This window comes from Plectrocnemia conspersa, unplaced genomic scaffold (genome assembly GCF_051122295.1).
Source record: "Plectrocnemia conspersa isolate PC_06_02 unplaced genomic scaffold, ASM5112229v1 ptg000011l, whole genome shotgun sequence".
In the NCBI taxonomy this organism is placed as follows: Eukaryota; Metazoa; Arthropoda; class Insecta; order Trichoptera; family Polycentropodidae; genus Plectrocnemia; species Plectrocnemia conspersa.
In genome coordinates, this window is record NW_028277175.1 from 15894106 (window position 1) to 15918681 (window position 24576).

The following is a 24576-nucleotide window of genomic DNA, read 5'->3' on the forward strand; positions in this document are numbered from 1 at the left end:
ATATTATTATACATTTGTAGTTCTATACAATAACTTATTAATATAAAAAATAAAAATGAAAAATGTGAGTATTAATTTAAGTATATTATTTATTTTAATGATATTATTTATTTAAATATTCTGTGTATATTTTTTAGATCATTTTATTTTTGATTTTCATATTATTATGTATACATTCATCTATGCCGGTAATGATTATTGAAAACAATGAAAAGAGATCTATGAATGATTTCATTTTAACAAAAGAGGAAAATGAAATTTATGAAAAGCAATTATTAAACCAAAATAAAATCGAATTGCTGAGCAAACATATAGAAAATGCTGCTGAACAAAGTTTAGTATCAAACGTGGAATGTGTTGAAAATGATTTAAATACCGCTGAAACGAGCCTTACATTTACACCATTGTTTCGATACCGGGCGCAATCGAGGAGACGACAAAAGATATACAACAATTATTGATTTGCTAATTGAATATTACATATTTTGTAAATATGTTTATTAATTTAATTTATTGAAATGTAGATAAAATAATGTTCTTTTAAATTTAAGATTTTGCCGTTAATTTATCACAAAATCAAATTAAACAGTACATTAAAAATATATAATATTTTATAAACCTTTTAAAGACAATTAATATTTTGAGGGCCTATTAATATATGTATTTTTTTTATTATGCCTAAAACTTAACGGCACTTTAGTAACTCTGACGTGCCGCCCGCACATTTTTTTTTGTGAACTTTGACGGATAAATAACGATCGGTATTGCCTCGTTTACTGTTCGCTTTCATATTCCACTAAATAACATGAAACTATAAAATATACTGTTAATAAAATATTACTGCAACGGCTCAATCTGTGTCTAATTGCCACCCGTTACCATCTGTCCGCCAAAACATAAAATAAAATATTAAAGTGTTTACTTTGCATTATACAAAAAAAATAAAAACTGAAATATTATTAAATAGTCAGATGTTTATTTATATCTGCTCTTATTGGTTAAAATGGTGTAAAAAGCATAATGGTATTATTTATATGTTGATTCTGAGAGTTTCACTAAAAACATTCAGATTTTTATTTTCACCATGACTTGGTAAAAAATTGTTATGTTTAGAAAATCTATTTTTGAATAAATACTCTTTTAAGCAAATATTTAATTTAATTGGTTTACATTATTAATTATTGAAATAGCTGCTAGGTAGTATATATATATATAAAAATGTTACATTAGAGGTAACAGATATGCGATGATTTTATTATATGGCAACTTTTCTTAAGTTGGCAACAGTGTTTAAAGTGCATGTCAGAATTTTGACGTTTCTCACGCCCGGTTTGTCTATGCTTCAATAGTAAAGAATATTTAATACATTCCAATGGCGGTGCAATTCTCGTCCCGTTGTTACGCGAAGATCGCTTTGCATTGTGCGAAGTATCCGCACTGTTCAGTAGCTGGTCTCTTACTGGGTGTTTCTGGAGGCCCACCCCTCGACGCTGTGCCCCTATTCCATCAATGTCTTCATTTGGCCCCAATGGCCGAGGTGGCTCTCACTCAGGTACACTTCGATTCAATATTGTGACACTTATGCGCGTGTTAATCGAATCAATTTAGAAAATAAATTGAATAATTGTTTGTTCAGATCGACGATATGGCGCAAGCAGTGGGACTCACCATCATTGGATTTTATTCAGCTAGTGAAAATTTCAAAGATAACACCATCGAAAAGGCACCGGGTGCAAAAATCGCCGATAAGATTGCCGAATATTATTCGTCTGCCTTATTCGTTATTGTATGTATACTTATATAGAATTATTTAAACGTGTATTTTATTTCATTTTAAATATTTAACTATAATAAATAATTAAAATATTAATACGTTTCCCCTCATAGGACATCTCTGACACGACCTAGCAGGTACACGGAAAACCAAGCTAAAGCATATTTTCTCTTTTCTAATCCAGTGTGTCAAGCTAACACTTAAAAAGGGATTTTCATGTTTCTGTTTCTGCAAATTGGGAATTCGTTATCTGCATTTTTTTACTTTCTCTATAACCTGTTTATCTCGACTTGAACATTAAGCTTTTTGTGCATTGATAGTCTTTTTATTAATATTGGATGTTTCTTCTACATATTATTACCACTTGTCTATCAATTTAGATCTCATTTATGGCTATATTTAATAATCGATGGGGCTTCGACTTATGTTGATTTAATTTTTTCTGTTTAACTTCAGGTTGACAATAGACAGTTTTCGATGAACTTAGAAACTTCAGCGTTGAAGGTGGCACAAAATTACGACGGCAAATGGAGGATGAAAGATGCTCACAACGTTATCGTCCGTGAGTACAATATCTTTTCGTAATAATAATTTTATGTATTATTTTTGCTTTGGTATATTGTTTTGGTTTTCTTTTAGACAAAAATGTGCTTGATTGCGTTTCAAGTCTGCTAAAACAAGGCGCTTACAAGAACCTAATCGATTACGATAACCACTTGGATGACATAACATTGGATTGGACCAATAGCATTATCAACGAACAAGTCGATCAACTCATGGATATGTATGAATAGTGCAATTCTTAATTATTTATATACTTCGATAATATATTTAATAAAATGATAATGCGTGTTTAATTATTTATTTTTATTTATATTGGATAATAATATCAATTACATAAATTAACCCTTTGCGATTAGAGGCCGCCTCTATGGTGTCATGGTTGTTTTTACGTTGCGGTCAGAAGCCGCCGCTGCGGTAGCATTTCATATAGGATTCTTCAGTGGCATAATTAACGTTATTTATTATCTTAAATCATTCCATTTCTTTTGTATTTAAAAAAAAAATTATTAACAAAAAGTTATTAACTATTGTGGTAATGGACGTATTTATCTTTCAACAAATAGTGTTTATTTTATCGATGATAAATTTTTTCGGGTAATAAAAATGTCATTACCACAATTTGCTTATTTTAATTTTAAAATTGAAGCAAAGCACGTGTTACTGGAGCTGTCATAAACGGTGTAATAAACAGGAAAATTTATATGATCCTGCTCTTGAGGATCTTTTTCGTGTCAGTTTGAAATATTGATCAATCAAGTTCAACTTTTTAAAAAATCATTTTTACCCAAAAAATTTCGAATAAACATAGAAAAAATAGTAACTCTGAAAATGTCGATAGTGGAGATGATGAATTTACTTTTTCTGTGTACAATAATGCAGAGGAATAGTCTATATTTATTTTTAATTTTTTAGGTAATTTATTTACGCATTAGCGAGGAACAAAATATTGTTTTGTTGTTTTTAGCTTCAATTTTTTTTATATATAAAATTTATATTTTCGAATTTTATAGATGTTAGGTAAATAATGTTAACCCCTTAAGTGGATATGTCGTATATATCTGTCATAACAAAAGTACTTGCAAAGTGGGTATGACGGATATATCCGCATTTTGAAAATTTTGGCAAAACTCAATGGAAACGACGGATATGTCTAATAATCTAAATACTGGTGTGAAAACTGCAGCAGATCACCACTTTGCGCAGTTCCATGTCTTAAAATATATCACACAAAAAAATAATTTTTTGGTGTGTATATATCTGTTAGCGGCAAAAAGTTCATGTCACTGCGGATCACACTTTCAACAGTGAAGCATAACGTTGAAGGGGCTAAATAAAAGAATGGTTTTTTGATCATGAAATAATGTTGTTTTATTTTTTTTATTTATCTGATATTTTTTCATAATAAATAATATGTTGTTGGGACCACACAGAGCTCTCGTTCGATTCTTGAAACTCGTGTAATTACTGTGACCAAAAGTGTGTTTACACAAAGGCTTTCGTTAGGACCTGAATCTGGTTTCCCTCGTAAATAACCCGTAAGGATTCTTCAGTGTATTGAATGAACATTTCTTTGTGATGAAACGGTCACGGGAAAAATAGAGCACTGTAATGCTAGCACTACACTCTCTGGAAGTTGTCCGAACCGAAGTTACAACTGAAGTCAGCCAAGATCTACGACTTCGAGTAAGCGACCACACTGTCGCAAATTTCATATGCCGTCCGGACGGCGGCTTCTGTCACGTACAGCCGGCGTATTTGCGCACAATCGAAAAATGTGTCAAATAATCGCAATTTTTAATTGTCATATTATTAAAATTAAGCTACTGATAATTATAAAAGTTTGTGTGGGCATTCACCAATACAATATCAGTGAAAACTTTTCGCTCGTAAATATTCAATTTACGCAAAATCTTTGTCGGCTTTTGCAAAAGTGTTGACCATAGGACGCTTACGCACATACTGCAATTGAACCGAGTTACTCGTTCTATCTCAGTTTGCGAAACACCATATCATTATCTTTCTCACTCTCGTCACTTAACACGCGAGAGAGCGAAAGAGGAAGTATCTCATCGGTAGCGCTCGAAAGAGCGGCTCCAACTTTGGTCTCTTTGACTCCAGTCCTTTTGCCGTCAATGTTCAGAAGTGCTCAAAGCTGGCCAAATCGACTGAATTACCCCCACTTTACCTCCCGTTCTTGGTAACCTCGGACAACTTCTGAGAGATTTTAGAGCGGGCAGAACCGAACTCGACCGAAGTAACCCACTATATTCTCCGTCCTTGGCCAGCTTCCAGAGAGTGTAGTGCAGACATAAGGCCGCAATATTTCCCGTTACGTATACACAATTCAACCTCAGAAATATCTATCAAGCAAATGTCACTTTCTAAAGGTGAATACTTATTTCCTCTTTCTACGAAGCGAGTGCAGCGATTGTTTGGTTGATCGCTGCATGATTGTGATTGGTGAGCAAGCCTTGTAGCCCTGAATACATAAGGGCAGTCACCTAAAAATATTTTTAAACCTAGTGGAATTTATACATACTATGTATAGTTCTTAACATATTACAAAAAGAATGACTAAAATAACAAGACTATCGCAAATGGTTAAAACACATTTCCAACATCCTCGATTCTTATGTATTTTCAATAGGCTCTACTTGCATCTAAATGAAAACAAAATCCTCAGAAGAATATGTAATTGCGCTTTTCTGTTCGCCTTTATGTCAACAGTTAACGGACAGGCTGATGGTAATCCACGGGATGGGTAGATTCTACCCTTTCTGCCCTTTAATGCTTAAGGACGGATTCTGTAGTACCCAGGGCCGGCCCGAGGATATTCAACGCCTCGGGCAAGAATTAAAATTTGCCCCACCCCCCTCCTTTTCATCGACACAATATAATTTAATAAAATGGATTAACTATTAAAAAAACGATACAAATCGATATAACGAAATTAATTTCACCATAAATTTATCAGCTAATGCAAATTAATGTATTAAGATATTTAAAAAAAATGCGATTTAATGTTATGAAGAAGAATAAAAGATTTTTTTATAAAATTATAGCTATCAGAATTTCTATTATAAATATATTTTTTTATTAAATCTTTCGTTGTAGCCTGACAGGCGTGAGCCCAGTGAGTTACAACGGGGTCTGTACCAACTGAGCAAGTCAATCAGATATAATGAATACCTACAACTGTCTGGTGGTTAATATTTTTGTAGGCTACAAGTAAGTATTAACCACCAGACTGAAAGTCTGGGAATTGGTTACGTCTATAATAATAATTATTATGTGTAATATAATTTATAACCAATAGATGACACTGCAGCTGGGGCTGTTTTTTTTTATAATAGCCCATTTTTCATAAATAAAAATTCGAGTGCCGCTACCGGGGCTCGAACCCGCAACCTCAGAGTTACTAGTCTGAGACGTAAGGGTTATTCCGTCCATATATGCATATATAGAAAGCAAAATCATCAAATGACATTTTTAAATACGTACATAATATTTTAATAAAATGAGTGGCATAAAACTAAATTTATTTTATTTTAATTTAAATCGCTTGAAAGACTATTCAAATAACTTGTATTAAATAATATTTTAATCAGTATAGAAATATCGCAATGTATGTAGATTCTAAAAAAATAAAATAGTTTCCCTTTCCCATGTAGGCAATAAACTCGATGGATATAATAAACAAAAAGTGGGTATTTATGAACCATGCTATAAAGGTCATCATCAAATATTATCAGCTAACTTATACGGAATAATTTTGATCAACAAATCGAAAGAATTTAAATAATGTAGATTGAAAGAAATGATCTACTCAAAGATATTTTTTAGTTCTTAAGATGCATATACACTGTATGTAACTAGCACCTACAAAAAGATATAACAAGTATCTATTTAAAATGTAATAATATTGAAATTCGTAAAATCCCACATTAATTTATTTTGGCATGACAAAGCCACAACGTTTTATAATAAACTTAATTTGACCCATATTAGATGTTATAACCCAGTTACGACTGAATTTTTAGATGCTTTTAAATTTCTTTTTAAGTAAAAAGAAAACACATTTTAGACGTAAATAATTAGGTATAATTTTTTTTACCAAGCCCTAGGTTTAAAACTATTGTTAAAATATGTTTAACATGTGTACCAATACAATTCAAAAGTTGATATTGATTTTATCCTTGCGTTGCATCATATTAGCCAGGCTGTATATGGCTAAAAAATAATCCATGGGCTATGTGTTAACAAGCAATATATATATTATCTGTAGCAATGTCTTCCACACTTTTAAATAAGCCTATTCGTTTTAATGTCTTCGTTCATTATCATATCAAAGTAACTATTTCTATCCTAACACTCTTTAAAACCAACAGCAACATTAATTTTCATAGCTGCCTCTTTGCGGAAATATTAATACCACGAATTAATGAGCAGAATATGGGAATTGATTTTTCATTGATCATTTTTTAGGACTTGGACTGGATTTGCACTGTTAGAAAAACAAAAATACTGAATCATTTTGTAAAAAAAATTTATTTGCAAAATGCAACAATGTGAGTGAAACATGACATATGATGATTATGAAAAGACGCATTTCGCAAATGTACTATTCAAAATGTAAGCCGTCGTTTTTTCTTCCGTTTCATCGAGGCATCCGTAATAATAAAATATATAATTTAATAACATAAAATCTCTCAGTTTGCTCACACATTCACACGTATCCTCACACCAGTCAAATGTTTTAAACAACATCGACAAGCGTTTTACATCGCCGTTTTAATCATATATTTATCACAACGATAAAAATAAATAATCAAAATGAAAAATAGAAGTGTTCGGGGGTTAATGCTGGTCTTTTGTTGATGGTCTTGATGGTAATAGTTAAGGCGACTCAACCCTGAAGTGACCGCTTATCACGTTGTTCATATTTTTAAGTATAGCGCGTCACTATGAATAATTTAAACATTAATTTAATCGTCTTTCTTTGATTTCTTCTGTTTTGGCGACACTGGCTTTTGGCTCTGAGGCTTTGGAGATTTTTCTATGAAAAGAATATAGAATTAATTAATTCATCAAATAAAAGCATCAATATGAAAAATTTAACACTCACTAATTTTTAATTGCAACTCCTTAGGCAACCAATCGTAGTCAACGTTGGAATTGGTCGTTCCCGTTTCAATTTGTTGCTTGGATGATCTCGGAGATCGTTTTCTCGCTAACGTCGCCAACGCTTGTTGGCCTCCGACTAAGGCGAGCACGAGACCGGCTCCGAGGAAAATGTAAAGGAAAATAGTTTCACCGTCTAAGCCTTCGCTCACTTCAGTGACAGAAATGGTTTGATTATAAACGGCTTCCTATAATTTCAATAAACTTGGCATAAAATATCCATATTTTAAAATAATGCAATATTGATAAAAATAAGAACATACAGTAAAGATGTTTCCGTTGGCGTCGCGGTAGTTCAAGTTAATGCTAAGACCGAACGGTCTTCCAGCGAAAGCCTCAGATGGCATGAAAGAATACGACAGAGTCGCTTGATGTTTAGGTTTGACTTCTTTGTTGTAAGCTATAGCAGAGAAGTTCTGGATGTAGAAGGTGAAGTCCATCGGATAACGGAAAGACGCTTCCAATGTCTCCAATGTGAAGATTTCCTCTTCGTCGCCATTGTTGGTGAATCCCACTAAGAACTCGACAACCTTTCCAGCAGGTAATTCTGAAATTTAAACACAAGATCTTATAAAAAATGATTTATTTTATTAAAGTGAAATTGACAAAAATGATATTTAACAAAAAAAGTTCTAAATATATTTTTGTTTTGCAATTAACACTAAGAATTTTACCTGAAAGTGTGAAAAATTATTGCACAACAATTTTTATCATAAAGGTAAGATAACTTTCTGATTCAAATTTTTAATTAGCTTTTCATACAAGAGCTTGTTTTAAAATTAAATAACTACATAGAATACTACTTACTACGGAGGTTTACGAGACACAGTGATATATCGCCACCTATCAGATAGATCTTTTACTGGACAGTTTTATGTTTATAAATATGGATAAAAACACAGAATCGTATTTTTCAGTATGCATATTCAGAAAACAATATTTTGCATTTATTATATTTTAAAAACTATGGAAGGATATTTGAAATGTCATTTGAAGTTCTAGAAATTACAATAAACTTATCATTGTTCATATTTCTTGGTACAATATTTTTATTGTACTATTTTTAATTTGAATCAATGAACTTAGAAAGAAAATTTTTAAAATTGTATAGTCTTGCATTTTTTTTGAGCCTGCCGTGATCAAACTATAATTATAATATATTTTTTATTATACACATTTTATTATGGAAATTTATTTTTTGCAGCTTGACACATTAATATTTTTAACCTAATTTCAAACAAACTCTTTTGTGACAAAATTTTTATATTGTATAATTTATATTACTGGGTGTGAAATTGATTTAAAAAAATAAACCTAAAAATCATACATTCAAAAGTTAACGTACTTTCTGTAATTAAATTTACAATGTTAACATTTTATTTTTCGTTTTATTGCATATATATTTGTATTTTCTATCCATAAAAATGAAGATTGAAAGTTGGTTGAATATAAATGGGCAATTAGATCAGACTAATTTGATCAAAACTATAAGACAATACTTGATCGCAGTTATTCAAATCATTGATACCATAGATTTATGACCATGATATGGACTCATTTTACCTAATTATTAAATATAGAAAATAAAGATTTGTTTTTCATGTATCATAAAGTAAAAAAAATATGATTATTAAAATCATGGCTTAACTAATATGTTTTCTAATGACAATAAGAAAGTTTAAGGAAAAAAATACACAATAAAATAATTTGTACAAAACATTTTAGTATAGTACGTAGGATAATAATAAATCAGAGTTCGTTTTCATATCTACCTGTTGAACAGCATCAAAAAATACAACGATTTGTATAATCGCTGTCAATGTTTTGAAAATTATCAATCGTTTCGGTTTGTGAAATATTCCAGATTTTTTAGTTTTATTCAAAAAGATCATGAAGTTGACAAGTATATTGGGAAATGAAATTTTGTACATAAATGAATAATAAAATATTAAATACATTACAGTGGCAATATATCGCTGCTTCGTCTTTTTTGCACAATGGAAGCGATATTTGTTTGCAAGTGGAAACATTACTTTGTTATAATTATTTAATAATTTAGAACAAAAATGTTTGTAATTTGATAATAATTTACATGCCATTTTACAATTTTTTAAATAATAGTTATGGATTAAAAGAATAAAAATTTTGTGTATTGTATTCGAGAATGACATGTTTTTATGCATGTGTATTATGTAAATGTGAAACACCGATTATCAATGTACATAATTAGTGAGTAAATTTCATTATACTATCCTATACATAGTTTAGGTGAAAATGAAATGTTATGTTTAGATTTGTAAAAAATAAAAGAATTTGTACTTTTATACTGACCAAGTTGTGTGTCTAACGCTATGGACGGTTTCGTAAACAATATCGTTACGTCCGCATCCGGCGATGATTTTATCAGTCCGTCTTCCTCGCTAGTGAGATCTTCGCCTACTCCGACAGGTTCCTCGCCCTCCACGTCTACGACCTCATCTTCTAATTCGTCTTCTTCGGCATGTGCGAATATATGATTGCCTGTAAAACGAGTTATCTTATCAGATTACTTTCAGATCTTCCAGAATGTGTTGCACGATTTCATCCAGACAATGAATGACGATATCGTGTAATTCGATAACGATGACGAGAACCGAGCAATGCGTCTCGAAGCAGATGATATTTCATTGATGACTCGTTGAAACGGATCACCAGATTGGTGTTGGGGTTACGTAGCGCGGTGGAAAACCGGCAAATTGTGTATGAAAGTAGTTACCGTTCGACGTAGAAAGCAGCACGGCAGGAAGAACTAGGGCCAAGATGCACAGCCACGCGCCGAGAGACTTCATGTTTGACAGTGTCGACGAAAGTGGCGCACGCGAACGACTAGCGCCTTCACTCGCCCGCCACGACTCTGGCAAGCTGGACCTACGTGGAACACCTCTTGGCCTAAACGCCGCTAAAAGCGACCATGCCCGATTGACGTTGCACGTTCACAAGGAGTGTGCGATTACATTGCACAAACCAATAATTTAATTATAATATAAATATTTAATTACAACATATTATAATCTTATAACTCATAATTTTATTGTCAAACTCATTGTCAAAAATATTGAAAATATTGCTATTCAATTTTTGTTTTCGTATTTTTATAAGATAATTGTTGAAAATTTGTTATCTTATTTTACAGTATATAGGTACCTACTTATATTTTTTTGATAAACATTATTATGCACGTTTATGATTTATATATAATACTAAATTAAAAGTTAAACAGGACATGAGAAATCTTCTAAGGCAACAAATTAAATCAACTCTGAGTCAGAATAAAGATCAAATTTTGGTCAAAATTGTATTAACAGCCCGGTCATATTAATTATATCATTCAGAATCAGCACTCGCACTCATCATCTACATATAATGCTCACTGTCCATACATCGAAGTCTAAACAGCTATTTAACCTCGAATAAGAACAATTTTCCACTCTAAGACCAACAAAATCAGCGTTTGTAAATACGTCAACCACCCCAGCAGTTACCTAATCAGCCGCTTTCTGGTATGCTCCTGTTGGTACCCCACCAGCCTCAATAAGCAATGCGCTACAACGACCTCAATCCTGGAAGTCTGAGGAGCCCTTCTCAGACATCATGGCAACTGCAGAGCTGCACAGGATGTTGCTCGTCCTTCAAGAGATCAGAGTCAAAGCTGGAAAGTATGCCAGCTTTGGCGACGGGAGGTAACAGGTTGCAATTAGACACAGATTGAGCCGTTGCAGTAGTATTTATTATTGATAATTAATTAAGTTACATGTTAGAATATTATTACAGTTTCAGAGAATGAGGCAGCAGGCCGGACCGAGCAAGCCCGCCAAAGTTTGCCAGTTGAGAGATCCGTCACGCCAGTGCTACCGGAGTGCCGCCAAGTTTTGCCCATAATATATCAAAATAAATACATACATAAATAGGCCCATACACCAGCAAAATGGTGATCGCCTTGATGATGGTCGAATGTCTTGATGTTCTATTCTAAGGTAGGGCTCAACGTTTTGACATGGAATTCACTCGAATACAGAAATAAAACTGGAGAACTGGAACTACTTATTGTGAGTACAATTGATATTGTCGTAATTACCGAATCTTACATCAAACCACGCGTCAACGTTTTAATACCGAGCAATGTCTGCTTCCGGAGGGACCGTCTGGAGGGAGGCGATATTTGTAAAAAATCAATTAAACATGAGCGCATAATAACCAACACGACTAATCTCTAAACCGTCGCGATACAAATTAAACGCGATAATAAATTAATAATAATTGTCGCAAGATATAATTCTCCTGGTGACGGGTTGCTCCGAGGCGACCTTGATGCTGTGTTTGGTCTTGGAGAATCTGTGATATTATCTAGAGACTTCAACGTGAAGTCAAGATGATGTCTGAGGTAATTTTTGATTATACAAAAGCTGATTGGAAGCGATTTAGGAGCATAATAGTCTCGGATATTAATCAAGGGCCGGAATTGTACCTCAAATGACACTAAAACTATTGACGATGATATTCATCATTTTAGTAACATTCGTGATCGAACAGGAAAAAATATCATCAATTCCGCTGCGTAAAAATATTTGGAATAACATAGAAACTCCAGAAATAATTAAACTTATTAAAATTAAAAATCATATGAGAAAGAAATGGCATAAAAATAAATCGCCCCAACTTAAAACTGTAATTAACAAATTAACTGATAAAATTCGCGTTGAAATTCAAAACATTAAAAACGTTTCGAGGTTGCGTAAATTAAAAGCATTGAAACCGGGAGACAATTTTATATGGAGAATTGCGAAATTGCTTAAAAATAAAAAATATATATTATTGCCGGTATTTCGACAGCGTAGTGAGAAAAACATCTAATGATGACTAATTATATTTTCCGTTAGCACTTTTTTACAATTTGTCTGTAAGTTATATCTACTAAATTTTTATTCTACCTGGTAACTGTTATCTTTAGAGCTACATTGATGTATTACAACGAGGTTATGGAGTCGTTTAAAATTTTATCGGCTCTGACTAAAACCTAGACTGTAAATTCGATTTTAACAATATTAATGAAATTATTTTTTGTTTAAATGAAAATATTTAATAAAACGATACCTAAAAATAACAAATTGCATAATTATTTTCGCAAGGGAAACAGCTTGTTTCATTGGTTTTATTATGCCAGGTTGACTAAATCTAATCTTAAATCTTTAATAATACTAAACTTATTTAGATCTTTAAAAAATAATTAGTTTTAATAAGTCAGTGTTTATAGAAGATCCATAATCGGGTTTGATTATTCTAAGCGCGGAAAATAAACGCTCTTAACACACTCAATGTGTTAAACAAAATTATAAAAAGGAGTCGGAGTCGGTCGACTTTTTCTTCTACGACTCCGACTCCACAGCTCTGTATTACATACTAACAGCTTTCACGATTAAAACCTTTTATGCACCGCCAATTTTTAACTCTAATTAAAATGTTTAAATTCGTCTTTGTTCGAACTTTGAAAAAAATATAAAAAACTAATTTATTATTAAAAACAAAATAGAAATAATGAGAAATCCTATATAAATATTATAAAATGACTATAATACAATATATAAATACATATGTATAAGTCAGTTACGTGAAAGCCATACATTTCATCACGAAATAGTTTAGTATATTAAAAAAAATTCACTTTTTTATTTAATTACTTTTCCAAATATTTCGACTGCTATCTGTATTTTAAAATTTAACTAGTGGCTAACTAAAGGCACCCGAGCGATAATATGACCTTATTTAATTACGCTACAATATTAAGAACCCTAATTATAAGTAATTATGGTTCCATCTGGTCTAAAATCCAATCCATATAATATGGAACTCTCGTATATACACGCGGTAGTTGTATACGACAGTCTGAAGGCCCGAAACTTAAAATACCATACTGAGTATTCTTGACAACATTAGTTTCACTGGTTTGCAATTTCTGTAGAGGTATTCCAAAAGCTCCACACCAATGTCTACCATTTACGCCACCGGCGCACATTTGTCGAAAACCGATCATTGATGAAGTCGACCTAAAATAAATATTAGTCTTGTAAAATTATAAGTATAATTATTTAAGTAAAATATAATCTATGTCCAATACCTATTATAAATTCTTTCACATTTTTGTTGATCTAAAATCGGCAAGAAATCACGAAGAAGCTTGCTGGTTTCGTATTTTATTGTATCCCATCCAGAGACGATACCAATTGTATTTTCTAATTTTGCGGCAGCCAATATAGGAGTGATAGGCAAACAAATAGCCTCGATGTTATCTATGAAAACAAAAATATTTTTATTATACAAATAGTTAAAATATATCACAAACAGTATATATCAGAAGGAGGACAAGAGGGACAGCTGTTCCGGTCCTTACAATATTAGGGGCCTCATCTTGGTATTTCAATATGTTGAGAAAAATAGATCTCGTATGAAATTCGACCAAAATTATTTACACCATCTTACGAAAATTCTAAAACACATAAAGATAATCATGTTTTATACAAAAAATATCGATAATAACCGTTATTGCAGCGCAGGTAGAAACAAAAACAACACACAATCGTATTTTCGTGCGACGTATACGACTTAATTCTTGTGACTAGGCTCTAGCACGCGTGAATGTATAATATGTGTGTAAAAAATTGGATAGAGTGACGTTCACTACTATATAATCTATAGTTTATCTGCATTTGGATATTACACGTGTTTTAAAAATATTACAGCTATCCTTACATATATTTCTACGGACTTCTGATATAAGAGTATTGATCAAAGTATGTTTAAACCGAAGTAGTCTATAGCTGGGCTCAAAAACAATTATTACTTCTCAGAAGTCAAAAATCCAAGTTAAGAGTAATTAAACCGTATATTTTAACTATAAAGATCCTAATACATTTTTACTAGTAGATATGTATTTCTACTAGCGAAAATATAATTTATCTGATAGGCGCTAGTGAAATTATATGCTGTTCTAAAATGTCTATGAAACTCAATTTGATAGTTGCGAATCGTACATTTGCTGTCCAAACCCAAACCTAACCTATACGAATTAACCAAACCCAACTTGACCTAATGAAAATTCTAAAACTAATAATAATTTTAGAACTTTCATGAGGTCGAGTCCAAAATATAAACTAAGCCAACTTATCTCTCAAGGGAATCTAAGCAGAAAAAGAAGTATAGACAGACGTTGTGTCTCACATATTGCGCTATAGTACGTCTGTACTTCCATAGTATACTACGTTTTAAAAATAGAATAGCTACCCTCACCTATATTAATACGGAATTCTGATATAAGAGTACTGGTTCAAGTGTATTTAAACAGAATTTTGATCAATAGGAGGGCGTAAATATAATTATCACTTCTCAGAATTCAAAAATTCACGTCAAAAGCAATAAAATCGTGTCAGCGCCGCTGCAGTGGGACTGCACTGCGACGGCGCCATCACGATTTCATTGCTTTTGACGTGAATTTTGGACTTCTGAGAAAGGATAATTGTTTTTTGCGCTCTCCTATTGGTTAAAATTCGGTTTAGCTATACTAATATATAATTGAGCGATTCCACTACAACGTCGACGGCACAATTTTATTGCTTTTGACGTGGATTTTAGACATAGAACCCCATGAATTTGGCTAGAAAAATACATGTAATTTAATGAAATACTATGAATCTTAATAAAATGGAAATATTAAAAAAACTACCACTGACTGGCCAACTTTGCCCCCCTCTGGAAAAAGCTGAAATAACTGTTTGTAAAATAACATTTAGCACTTTATTCTTTACACATCATTTCAAAAACAAAATGGTCAGCAAGGCTAGAAGCAGTAAAATCATTAGCTTTAAATTTGAAGTCTTTGCGATCTATTTTGAATGAAATTGAAGCAGATCGTTTAAGGAACCTTCCCGTTAATACACAAACACAAATTCCTACTTTTGAAAAATATTTGACAAAATTTGAATGTGAAAGTGGCACTTTTAAAACAAAGTTATGTATTTATGTATTATGAATCAATAATATTTTTAATACTTGATAAATATACAAGAGTTTCAATTAAGTTATACTAATTTTAGTACTCCTCGTTGATTTTTGAACGGGTACAATACTAGCACGTTCGTTCCAAAATAAGTTTATTTGTACATATAAAAGATAAGCTCTAATACATATTATAGAAATATGTTAACATTTTACGCAATTAAAATATATATTTATACATACCTCTAGATTCTATGGGAGTGGCTAAACGTATCAATCCTATATTGTCGAATATTGTAGCTCTTGTATATCCGGGATGTGGTATTAATTTTTCTACCTTAATGTCTTGATATGGAGGAGCGCATTCATTAAATTGAGGTATGCAGTCTATTTCAGTCATTAAGTCGTGGTCTCCGACTCGAACAAACTCTATGGTCGTATTTCTTGCAAGTTTGGTTAAGCAATGAGCCGCAGTCAAAATGTATCGTTCGTTGATGATCGTTCCTCCACATCCAAAGCGAGAAATGCCACCTAAAAACAATGCGTATAAATCGGAAGCGGTAATGAAAATTTCATTTGTTTAAAAACAATCTTACTTTTAAATTTGTAGTTAATAACTGCCATCCATGGGAATTCGAAGATATCAGTTGAGATACCGCTTGGAATACGATCTTCAACATAAGTTCCACACGTCGTGGGCAACAGAGATAAATTTGGATGTCGGCTCACATCGGGTGGTGATTCTAAGTAAATTTTCATTATTATATATTACTGTACACGTACACTTTTTATTTTATCATTAATCTTCGGACTTGCACTAACTGGCAACATGTATTTGAGTAGCACAGATAATTTTAAACTTGCATAATTTATGCTACAATTAGTAGCGGATTAAGGACTTGAAAAGCGCCAAGCAAAATAAATAAAGATTTTTATTGCTATAATAATTTTTCTTATGAATTATAATATAAAAAATAGGTGATGAAAATTATTTTGCAAATAACATACAAATGTTTTAAAAGTAAAATTAATATAAAAAAAGTCATTAACTGCATATTTGGCATAATTTTTAATTTTCAGGACCCAACTGGGCCTAAATGAGGTTCAAAGTACCTCAAAAAGCCAAAATATTTTCTCCAAATCTAAGAGGACTGGTCGCAAATATCAAAGTTCAATATCATTATTATGCGAAGTTCCATATCAGGTTAGGTCGATGAAATCTGTCACATTTCGCTCGCTCGCGTGCTAAGTGACGAGAGCGAGTGAGAGATAAGAGCGTGCAATTGCACACATTAATCTATCACTTAATATAATATATAAACTATGCACTTAAACAATTTTTTCGAGGTTTGTTTTTCAATTTGGCAACACTTTTTCCAGCGACAGCCAATTTGACTGCTGGCAGCTGATTTGTGCTTAGTTTGGTTTGCCATTTCACCATGAAATGACTTACGCCAAAACAACGCTTGCAAATTTTGCAAATTTATTTCGAAAATCGTGCTTATGAGACGATGGACGACTTGAAAGCCAACATTCGCCGCGTTATTGTCGATATACGGCCCCAGCTGCTCTAAAAAGTAATCGAAAATTGGACTTCCAGATTGCGCTTTATTCAAGCCAGCCACAGCGTCCATATTCCCGAAATCATATTTAAACACTAATGACATAAAATTATCTTTCCAATAAAGCTAATATCATGGCTATTGTCACGATTTTTATGTATTTTATTTAATTTTAAAGTTTTATACCTTTCATATTTCTAAAATGCTCGAACATCAACTTTTAATGTTCTTAATAGGTTTAATTTATTTTTTATAATAAATCTAGTAATACTAATATTAACAGCACTAATCTCTTATTAAAGGCTCGTTAATTTAATTAGTCATTGAAATCCGGTATGTTTTCAAATAAAATATACTATTACCAAAGCGGAAGTTATTTATACCGCAATATTTTTTATGAAAATACTCTTCCTGCCACAAATAAAATGCATTTACCAAAATAATTACATAGTACATGCCTAGAAAAACGTTTAGCAAAAATAGATATTCTATACACACATCGGCAAATTTCAGTGAAATGGATATGCATTAAGTTATAAAAATTAAGCTTAAAGTTTTTGTTCAAAAAAATAGTTTTTTATTTGCAATTTAATAGGAGAATAAATTCAAAATTAGCATTTTATAGATTGGCAATAATATTAAACAATCAGAGAAGAGCTGGCGAATAAGATTGGCCTAGAAAATGTTCTCAATCAGAAAAGTAATGTTTATCATGTTCTCATTTATATAAATCAATTATTCTTGCATATTAAATAAGAAAATAGGTTTCATTTTAAATACCCATGAAACTGGTTTATATTCATAATTATTTTGTGATTGTGATTAGTGGCGTAGCTAGGGTATGTGCTACCCAGGGCGATCCTTAAAATTGCTCCCCCCCTATACATTTTTTACAGGGTCATAAAATCAGCATTTCTTAAAATAATAAATTGGTTATTATTAAGCTCTTGTTATTCGTGGATTATATATGTTTTAGTGCATTCAGGGTTAAGAACCATACTAAACGATCCCATCGCGAATATGCCGCCCCCAAGCAAGTGCCGCCCGGGGCGGCCCGCCCCCTCCGCTCCCCATAGATACGCCACTGATTGTAAACTGCGTTAATAAAACGTCAGAGAATATTACAAATAGTTTTAATATCAAATATTAATATCAAATATCAATAAAGGATCAGAATCTATTCAGCCTTTTTTGACTTATATAATTAGGTTCACCTAATTAAATAACTGATTTACATGACCTGGAAGGAAAATCGTTAATAAATATGGTAAATAATATAGGTGATACATTGTAAAATTATATTCTGAATAAAAAAGTAAAAAGTGTGCAAAAAATACCATTCTAATGAAATTTTTGTATAAAATATTTGACTACCAGCTAAATTGAAATCCTAAAGCATCAAACACCAAAACAAGAAAAATGCCTTACGAAGTAAATCTAGTTATATATTTGAAATGAACAATTAAACTAACTTCATAGAACTTAGTTTTAAATATTTAAGGACGACCAGAGAACAGATTTAAATATATTATCAATAATAATAATTACAGTAAGAACAAGTTTGTACTTACATACATATATTATAAGGATATAATCGAATTTTTATTTTTATTTTCCTTACAAGAGAATTTGAAACTCGATGGGAAAAACCCAGACACAGCCTTGTTGTAGTTACATACATACATACAGTGATTTATATACATATTTATCCAGTTTCTAGACTTTAAGTCAATAAACTAGGTATTGAGCTATATTATTATATTATACTCTTTTATTTTTTGAGAAAAAAGACAAAACAAAGAAATAAAAAAAAAATGCTATACTTAGATTTAAATATAATATTTTGTTGAATTTTGCCAATTTAGAGTACACCCATACATTTTAAGCTTAGGTAGCTTATAGATGGCACATGCTTTTGGTATTCTTCTTGTAAACATTACTACAATACTTGGATCTGGGTTTGTTGTGATGTATTGGAGATAAACACTGTAGTTGAATAGGCGTAGGACTTAATTATTGATTTTATATTTTAATTTGGTAAGTTCTGCTTTCGTATTTTAGTATTGTAATGTTGTATGTATTATCCTGTCATGATTGACTTCATCAAATGCTTTAGCAATATCTAAAAATACTGCTCCTGTTGACATTTTTATATTAAAGCTCGTTTGAAAATGTTGGTAACCGAATGTTATTTATTTTTTTATTTAAATATTATCTGTATTATTATTTTTAGTAGGGTAAACTCACGACTTATGGCCGGGTGGAGCAAGACATAAAAGAAGACTAAGCGAAATCCGTCTAACATCGGTTGAGACATGTTGCCAAAGGAGCGATCAAACCTGACTGTTCTTCACTTGGCAGGACGCCGCTTTATCGCCGTCTTTTTACGCTTCTCAAAGTTTTGCCGTGCGATTGAGCGTATCGGTATCGAACAACTATTTTCTTCAATGAATTATATAAAATCGCAGGAAAAAAACCTTTTAAATCCGTAGTCTTTGGCAAGGATTCGTTCACTAGCTAAATGAAACAAAAGACAATGTTATCATGTAAATGTTATAAATCATACGATAAAATGTTGATACGGGAAACTATGATGTAATGTAAAGCGACCGTTAATTAAACATGCATTCATTTTTAGCTAGATTTTTTTTAGCTAGATAGCTAGTTAGCTAGTAGATATTATTTTAGCTAGAATAATAATATCTTATAACGATCCCTCACACCTCACCAGCTAAAATTTTAGAACGTATTTATGTAGCAAAACATTGGCCGCTATTTTAGCCATTAAGGCCATACCAGCAATGTGACGCAGCGGAGATTTCATAACCATTGGTTTCTGAGCGTGGCGCTGACATTCTTAACCATATAATTAGTGCCATAACTTCTATTTACCACCCCCATAATTTAATTTTTTTCACAGCTTTCGAAAACTTATTAGGTAAAAAAATCTTAACTGTTATTGACATAAATTTTCACGGCAGCAAAAATAAAATTCCATTAAGAAATTCAACAGTTAATACAATATTTATAAATATTAAGGCAAATCATAGATAGAAAACAATTAAAAACAAAACAGCTGAGATTAACACTAGAAGCTTAATAAAAAAATAACAGATTTAAAAAAAAAAAATCATATACTGTTTATTAAAGATTACATTTTTCTGGTTTTTATGATGCAAACTGATCAATCACATAATCGAAATCATTTTTTAAATGTATTTTTTAAATACTAAATGCAGCTAAATTACTAAAACAGTTGTTTTATTGTCAAAATAAGCTTTGACTTGCTGAATGTTCGCTCACAACTTGCAAACGATACTACAACAGTTCCAAAGTAAAATTGCTCGTTTTTATATAAATGCTCATAGAATTTAGCTATAATAAACAATAAAAAAACACATAAAATATAATAATAAATATATATATATATATATATATATATATATATATATATATATATATATATATATAAAATACAATAATATATATATATATTATTGTATATAACACATAAAATACAATAATAAATAAGAGGTGAAATTTTGTCACAGGGCGAAACAAAAAATATAATTTATTTTAACGGAACAAAAAGTAATATGCATTTTTAAATTTCTCGCCAAATGTATTACAATATTTATTTAAAGTAAAATAGTAATTTATAATTAGTAATCCTATTTTTTAAATATTTTATATTACCAAATAAATTTAAAGGCAATAAATCCTTAAATTTAATTTTAATTGTGTTTGGAAATATTAGGGTAAAAATAATATATTTGTGAGTTTCTGAACGCGGTTCAACTACGATATTTGTCAGTATTGAATATATCGCGCATGCGCGTGAGACTACTTCGTGTGTAAAAAATAATAACGCGACAGTTGGCAGTTGGCTTGACTTTACAAACAGCAGCTCCGTTTTGCCCGCGCTTTTAACTATCAAACAAGGACTAACGGTTCTATGTCTCAGAGGTATGCTAACTTGATAATCAATCTTTGATACATAATATCATATGTTATTTCTTATAGAATCATGTTTTTATTGTATTTTTCTATGTTGAACTATTCAAAGTATATTTTTTTTAGTACTAGTCATGGTTTACACGTGTTGCGTGTCTAAGTGTAAAGGGAATCATAGGAATGGCCCTAAAGTTAGCGTCTTCAAATTTCCTCGGGATGAGGCTGTTAAAAATAAATGGCTTGAAACAATTCGAAGAGCAAATTTTTTACCTACTCGACATTCCAGAGTATGTATTGCTTTAAATATTTAGTGGGAAACGTACGATATGATTTAACATATAATATGTTATATAGGTATGCGAGCGCCACTTTACAGAAACAGACTTTAAGAGAAATAGTGAATACTACGACGAGAGGACAGGACGTCATCTGAGCGTTCCATTAATGACAGTAGCCCTGAAGAAAGGAGTAATACCGTCACAGTTTCTATATCCTGAGTATTTATCATCATTGAAGTGCATCGAAAATTCTACTAGTAAGTTATATACCGTTCTGAACTATAAAACTTGATGATTAATAATTTAGTTTTGTTAGAATAAATACATTCAATGTTTTTTAGCTGAAATGAAACATAAAATGCATAGGTTTTTAAAAAAATCACATTTAACATATTACTTCATTAATTGTAATTATTAGATTTTATCCTTTACACAAAATATCCCAGTGCTGGAAGTAGATAAGAACAGTTCTGTATAAAATTACATATTAAAATACAGTTAAACAAACAAACGAAAAATTAACATGTTTTAAACTTTATACAAATTGTTTAGTTTTGCATCTATTGAGTAATTTTAGAAAAGCCTATACTTAAGAATATGGAAAACTGTGTTATTTTTAAATATAATATATTTCTAGAAGCACGCGTAAAAAACAATAATGGAATTGAATGTGATATTAAGGTAAACTAAAAAACTTTCAGTATGTCAATATAATCTAGAATAATGTAAAATTTAATATTTTATTTTATTTTAGTGTGAAAATATTAAAATTGAAAATGACGACAATGAAGATTATGATTTACATACATTGGATGACATGTTTGAAGAAAGTAAGATAAATGCATATATGATACTTACTTTTTTCGTTTCAAATTAAATTAAACAATTGGATTTTGGATGAAATATCTTGCATTCCGAATAAGCAGTGTATTTTTAAGAACATAAGAGTACATATTTTTCAAATATAAACGAGTATAGTGTCACTAAAATATCCACCAAATTTAACCGATGGATCCGCCAGCACTCCTAGCAGAAAATTTAATTTTTGGAAAGACTCCTTCATTTGGATTAATCATTGAAGAATACGGTGGTAGAAAAATTAGAGTATGATTTGTATGTTTAACAAGTTCACACACTTCCTGAGTATGGTGAATGCTTACCTTGTCAAATACTAACCATACTTTTTCGATATTTTTTTCTACTAATTTCTGCAATAATCTGCTACCAGATCTTCGCTCTAGCAGCATCTTATGTACTTAAAAAATACACTGTAATTCAGAGTGAAAACATTTCATCCAATTGTTTAATTTCATTTTTAAAAGGTTTAATTTGAAATGAAAAAAGTTTAATTTGATTTGTAAAAGGATTAATTTAAAATTAAAAACACGTACCTTGAATATTATTAAATATTAATTAACAACTAATTTTTATTTTCAGAAATTCATGAAGTTAAAATTGAAGATACAATCAATATTAAGCAAAATGATGCTATGGAAACACAAGTAATAGTCAAATTGAATGCCATTAATATATTGTTAAATTCTACATCTCATACCTTACTTTGCAGCCGAAATACATTTTACAAAATATATAGCCTTATTTTACAGTAGTCCATGACTTTTTGACCATATCTATAAAATATAATATCTTTAAAATGGTTGAACCAAATATATAAACTTAGTTTAATTGTATAACGGCAGTTATAGTGAGATATTGGTTGAATTAATTATATTATAAATAATAAATTTTCAGAAAAAATGTGAAGACAACTGTGATAAACATTCAAGTGATGTTCAGCAATCTGATTTGGATGAGAAGTTCAAGTGTGCATATTGCAACAAATTGTTTCCACAACAAGATTGTCTTATAGAGCACCTCAAGCTGCATTCCAATTTATTTAGTTCTAAATGTGACAAGTGTGAAATTTGTAAAAATAGATTGAAAACTGAATGTAAGTTCTCACAGCTCATTGATCCTTGGATATATAAATGTAACAAATGTGAAAAAGCATTCAAGAATAAAAATAACTTTTTGAAGCATTTGAATGTACACGTTGACTTTGGATGTGACATTTGTGGAAAAATATTCAAGTATAAATATTACCTTTCAAGACATATGCATGTCCATAGTGATTCTTTGCATTTTAAATGTGTCAAATGTAAAAAAGAATTCAAAACTAAAAAATCCCTCTCGGTACATATGTATGTTCATAGCAATTCTAGAAACTTTCAATGTGATTATTGTGGGAAAGCATTGAAACGTAAAGGTGATCTTTTACAGCATATGCATACTCACAGAGATACTAAAGATTTTTTATGTGATATATGTGGAAAATCATTTCGTTGTAAAAGATGGATCGCAAGACATGTGAAACGTCATTACATTTTGAACCAGCTGAGAGTTGATCTTAAGTCTAAGAACTTTAAATGTGATAAATGTGGAAGACAATTTAAATCTATAAATCTTCTTTCAAGGCATATGTATATACATAAAAGTTCTTGCAGTTATAAATGAGACAAATGTGAAAAACCGTTCAAGCGTAAATGTTACGTTTTACAACATATGTATGCTCATGTTAATTCTTTAAACTATAAATACAACAAATGTGATAAAATATTTAATTGCAGAAATGAACTTTCAAAACATAAGCGAACACACTCGTAATAGTCATTTAAATTTTAAATGTGGACCATGTGGAAAAACATTTAAAAGTAAAAGTTACCTTTCAAGGCATATGTATGTTCATAGTAATTTATATGATATTAAATGTGACATATGTGGAAAAGCATTCAAATGTAAAGAATACCTTTTAAAGCGTATTAATATTCATTGTGATTCTAATGACTTTGTATATGATAAATGTGGAAAAGCATTCAGATTTGAATATTACCGGTTACAGCATATGAATGTCCACAATAATTCTTGTCTCTTTAAATGTGACGAATGTGGGAAATCTTTCAAGAGTAAGAACATGATTTCAAATCACATAATAATTTGTCTTGCTTCTTTGAATCTTAAATGTTGAATAATGTGAAACAATATTATAAACAGAATCATCCACTGATACCATTCAATACCTGATCTTAAACTTTTTAATATTCATTCAAAGTAAAAATACGGGTATGTAAATGTACCAGCTTTAGCTATGTAATTTTTCTTGTAATTTACATTAAATACATATTTTTTAAATAATATTTTACTTTTTTTTGCATGTTTTGCAGTAATATGTATTTATAAT

General features: G+C 30.9%; 4 protein-coding genes across 4 annotated transcripts; 2 read left to right on the forward strand and 2 right to left on the reverse strand.

Annotated features, from left to right (window-relative positions):
* The first annotated feature begins 1285 nt into the window (after positions 1-1285).
* Positions 1286-2631, forward strand: EMC8-9 (ER membrane protein complex subunit 8/9). Its single transcript, XM_088196596.1, has 4 exons — positions 1286-1552; positions 1637-1786; positions 2231-2336; positions 2414-2631. The coding sequence occupies exons 1-4, from the start codon at positions 1373-1375 to the stop codon at positions 2566-2568; spliced, it is 591 nt and encodes a 196-aa protein (XP_088052722.1). The 5' UTR covers positions 1286-1372; the 3' UTR covers positions 2569-2631.
* Positions 2632-6867: 4236 nt separating this feature from the next.
* l(1)G0320 (signal sequence receptor subunit 1 l(1)G0320) lies at positions 6868-10453 on the reverse strand. The gene is made up of 5 exons (XM_088198247.1): positions 10275-10453; positions 9851-10039; positions 7783-8066; positions 7464-7707; positions 6868-7394 (listed from the first exon to the last, which is right to left on the reverse strand). Exons 1-5 carry the CDS (start codon positions 10345-10347, stop codon positions 7324-7326), a joined length of 861 nt encoding a protein of 286 aa, XP_088054373.1. The 5' UTR covers positions 10348-10453; the 3' UTR covers positions 6868-7323.
* Positions 10454-11263: 810 nt separating this feature from the next.
* On the reverse strand, positions 11264-19443 carry LOC148229670 (CLIP domain-containing serine protease B4-like). Its single transcript, XM_088198091.1, has 5 exons — positions 19354-19443; positions 16141-16287; positions 15788-16075; positions 13671-13842; positions 11264-13599 (listed from the first exon to the last, which is right to left on the reverse strand). Exons 1-5 carry the CDS (start codon positions 19421-19423, stop codon positions 13359-13361), a joined length of 918 nt encoding a protein of 305 aa, XP_088054217.1. The 5' UTR covers positions 19424-19443; the 3' UTR covers positions 11264-13358.
* Positions 19444-20938: 1495 nt separating this feature from the next.
* Positions 20939-23050, forward strand: LOC148229671 (THAP domain-containing protein 2-like). Its single transcript, XM_088196774.1, has 6 exons — positions 20939-21072; positions 21187-21347; positions 21415-21595; positions 21976-22019; positions 22093-22168; positions 22776-23050. The coding sequence occupies exons 2-6, from the start codon at positions 21195-21197 to the stop codon at positions 22946-22948; spliced, it is 627 nt and encodes a 208-aa protein (XP_088052900.1). The 5' UTR covers positions 20939-21072; positions 21187-21194; the 3' UTR covers positions 22949-23050.
* Positions 23051-24576: the final 1526 nt, after the last annotated feature.

Coding starts and splice junctions, on each gene's coding strand:
- EMC8-9 (XM_088196596.1), top strand. CDS start 1,373: ATGGCGGTGCAATTCTCGTCCCGTTGTTACGCGAAGATCGCTTTGCAT. Junction 1,553..1,636: donor CCGAGGTGGCTCTCACTCAG/GTACACTTCGAT, acceptor TTGTTTGTTCAG/ATCGACGATATGGCGCAAGC. Junction 1,787..2,230: donor CGTCTGCCTTATTCGTTATT/GTATGTATACTT, acceptor GTTTAACTTCAG/GTTGACAATAGACAGTTTTC.
- LOC148229670 (XM_088198091.1), bottom strand. CDS start 19,423: ATGTCTCAACCGATGTTAGACGGATTTCGCTTAGTCTTCTTTTATGTC. Junction 16,288..19,353: donor GCTCCACCCGGCCATAAGTC/GTGAGTTTACCC, acceptor AAATTTACTTAG/AATCACCACCCGATGTGAGC. Junction 16,076..16,140: donor TATTAACTACAAATTTAAAA/GTAAGATTGTTT, acceptor CATTGTTTTTAG/GTGGCATTTCTCGCTTTGGA.
- LOC148229671 (XM_088196774.1), top strand. CDS start 21,195: ATGGTTTACACGTGTTGCGTGTCTAAGTGTAAAGGGAATCATAGGAAT. Junction 21,596..21,975: donor GTGCATCGAAAATTCTACTA/GTAAGTTATATA, acceptor ATATATTTCTAG/AAGCACGCGTAAAAAACAAT. Junction 22,020..22,092: donor GAATTGAATGTGATATTAAG/GTAAACTAAAAA, acceptor ATTTTATTTTAG/TGTGAAAATATTAAAATTGA.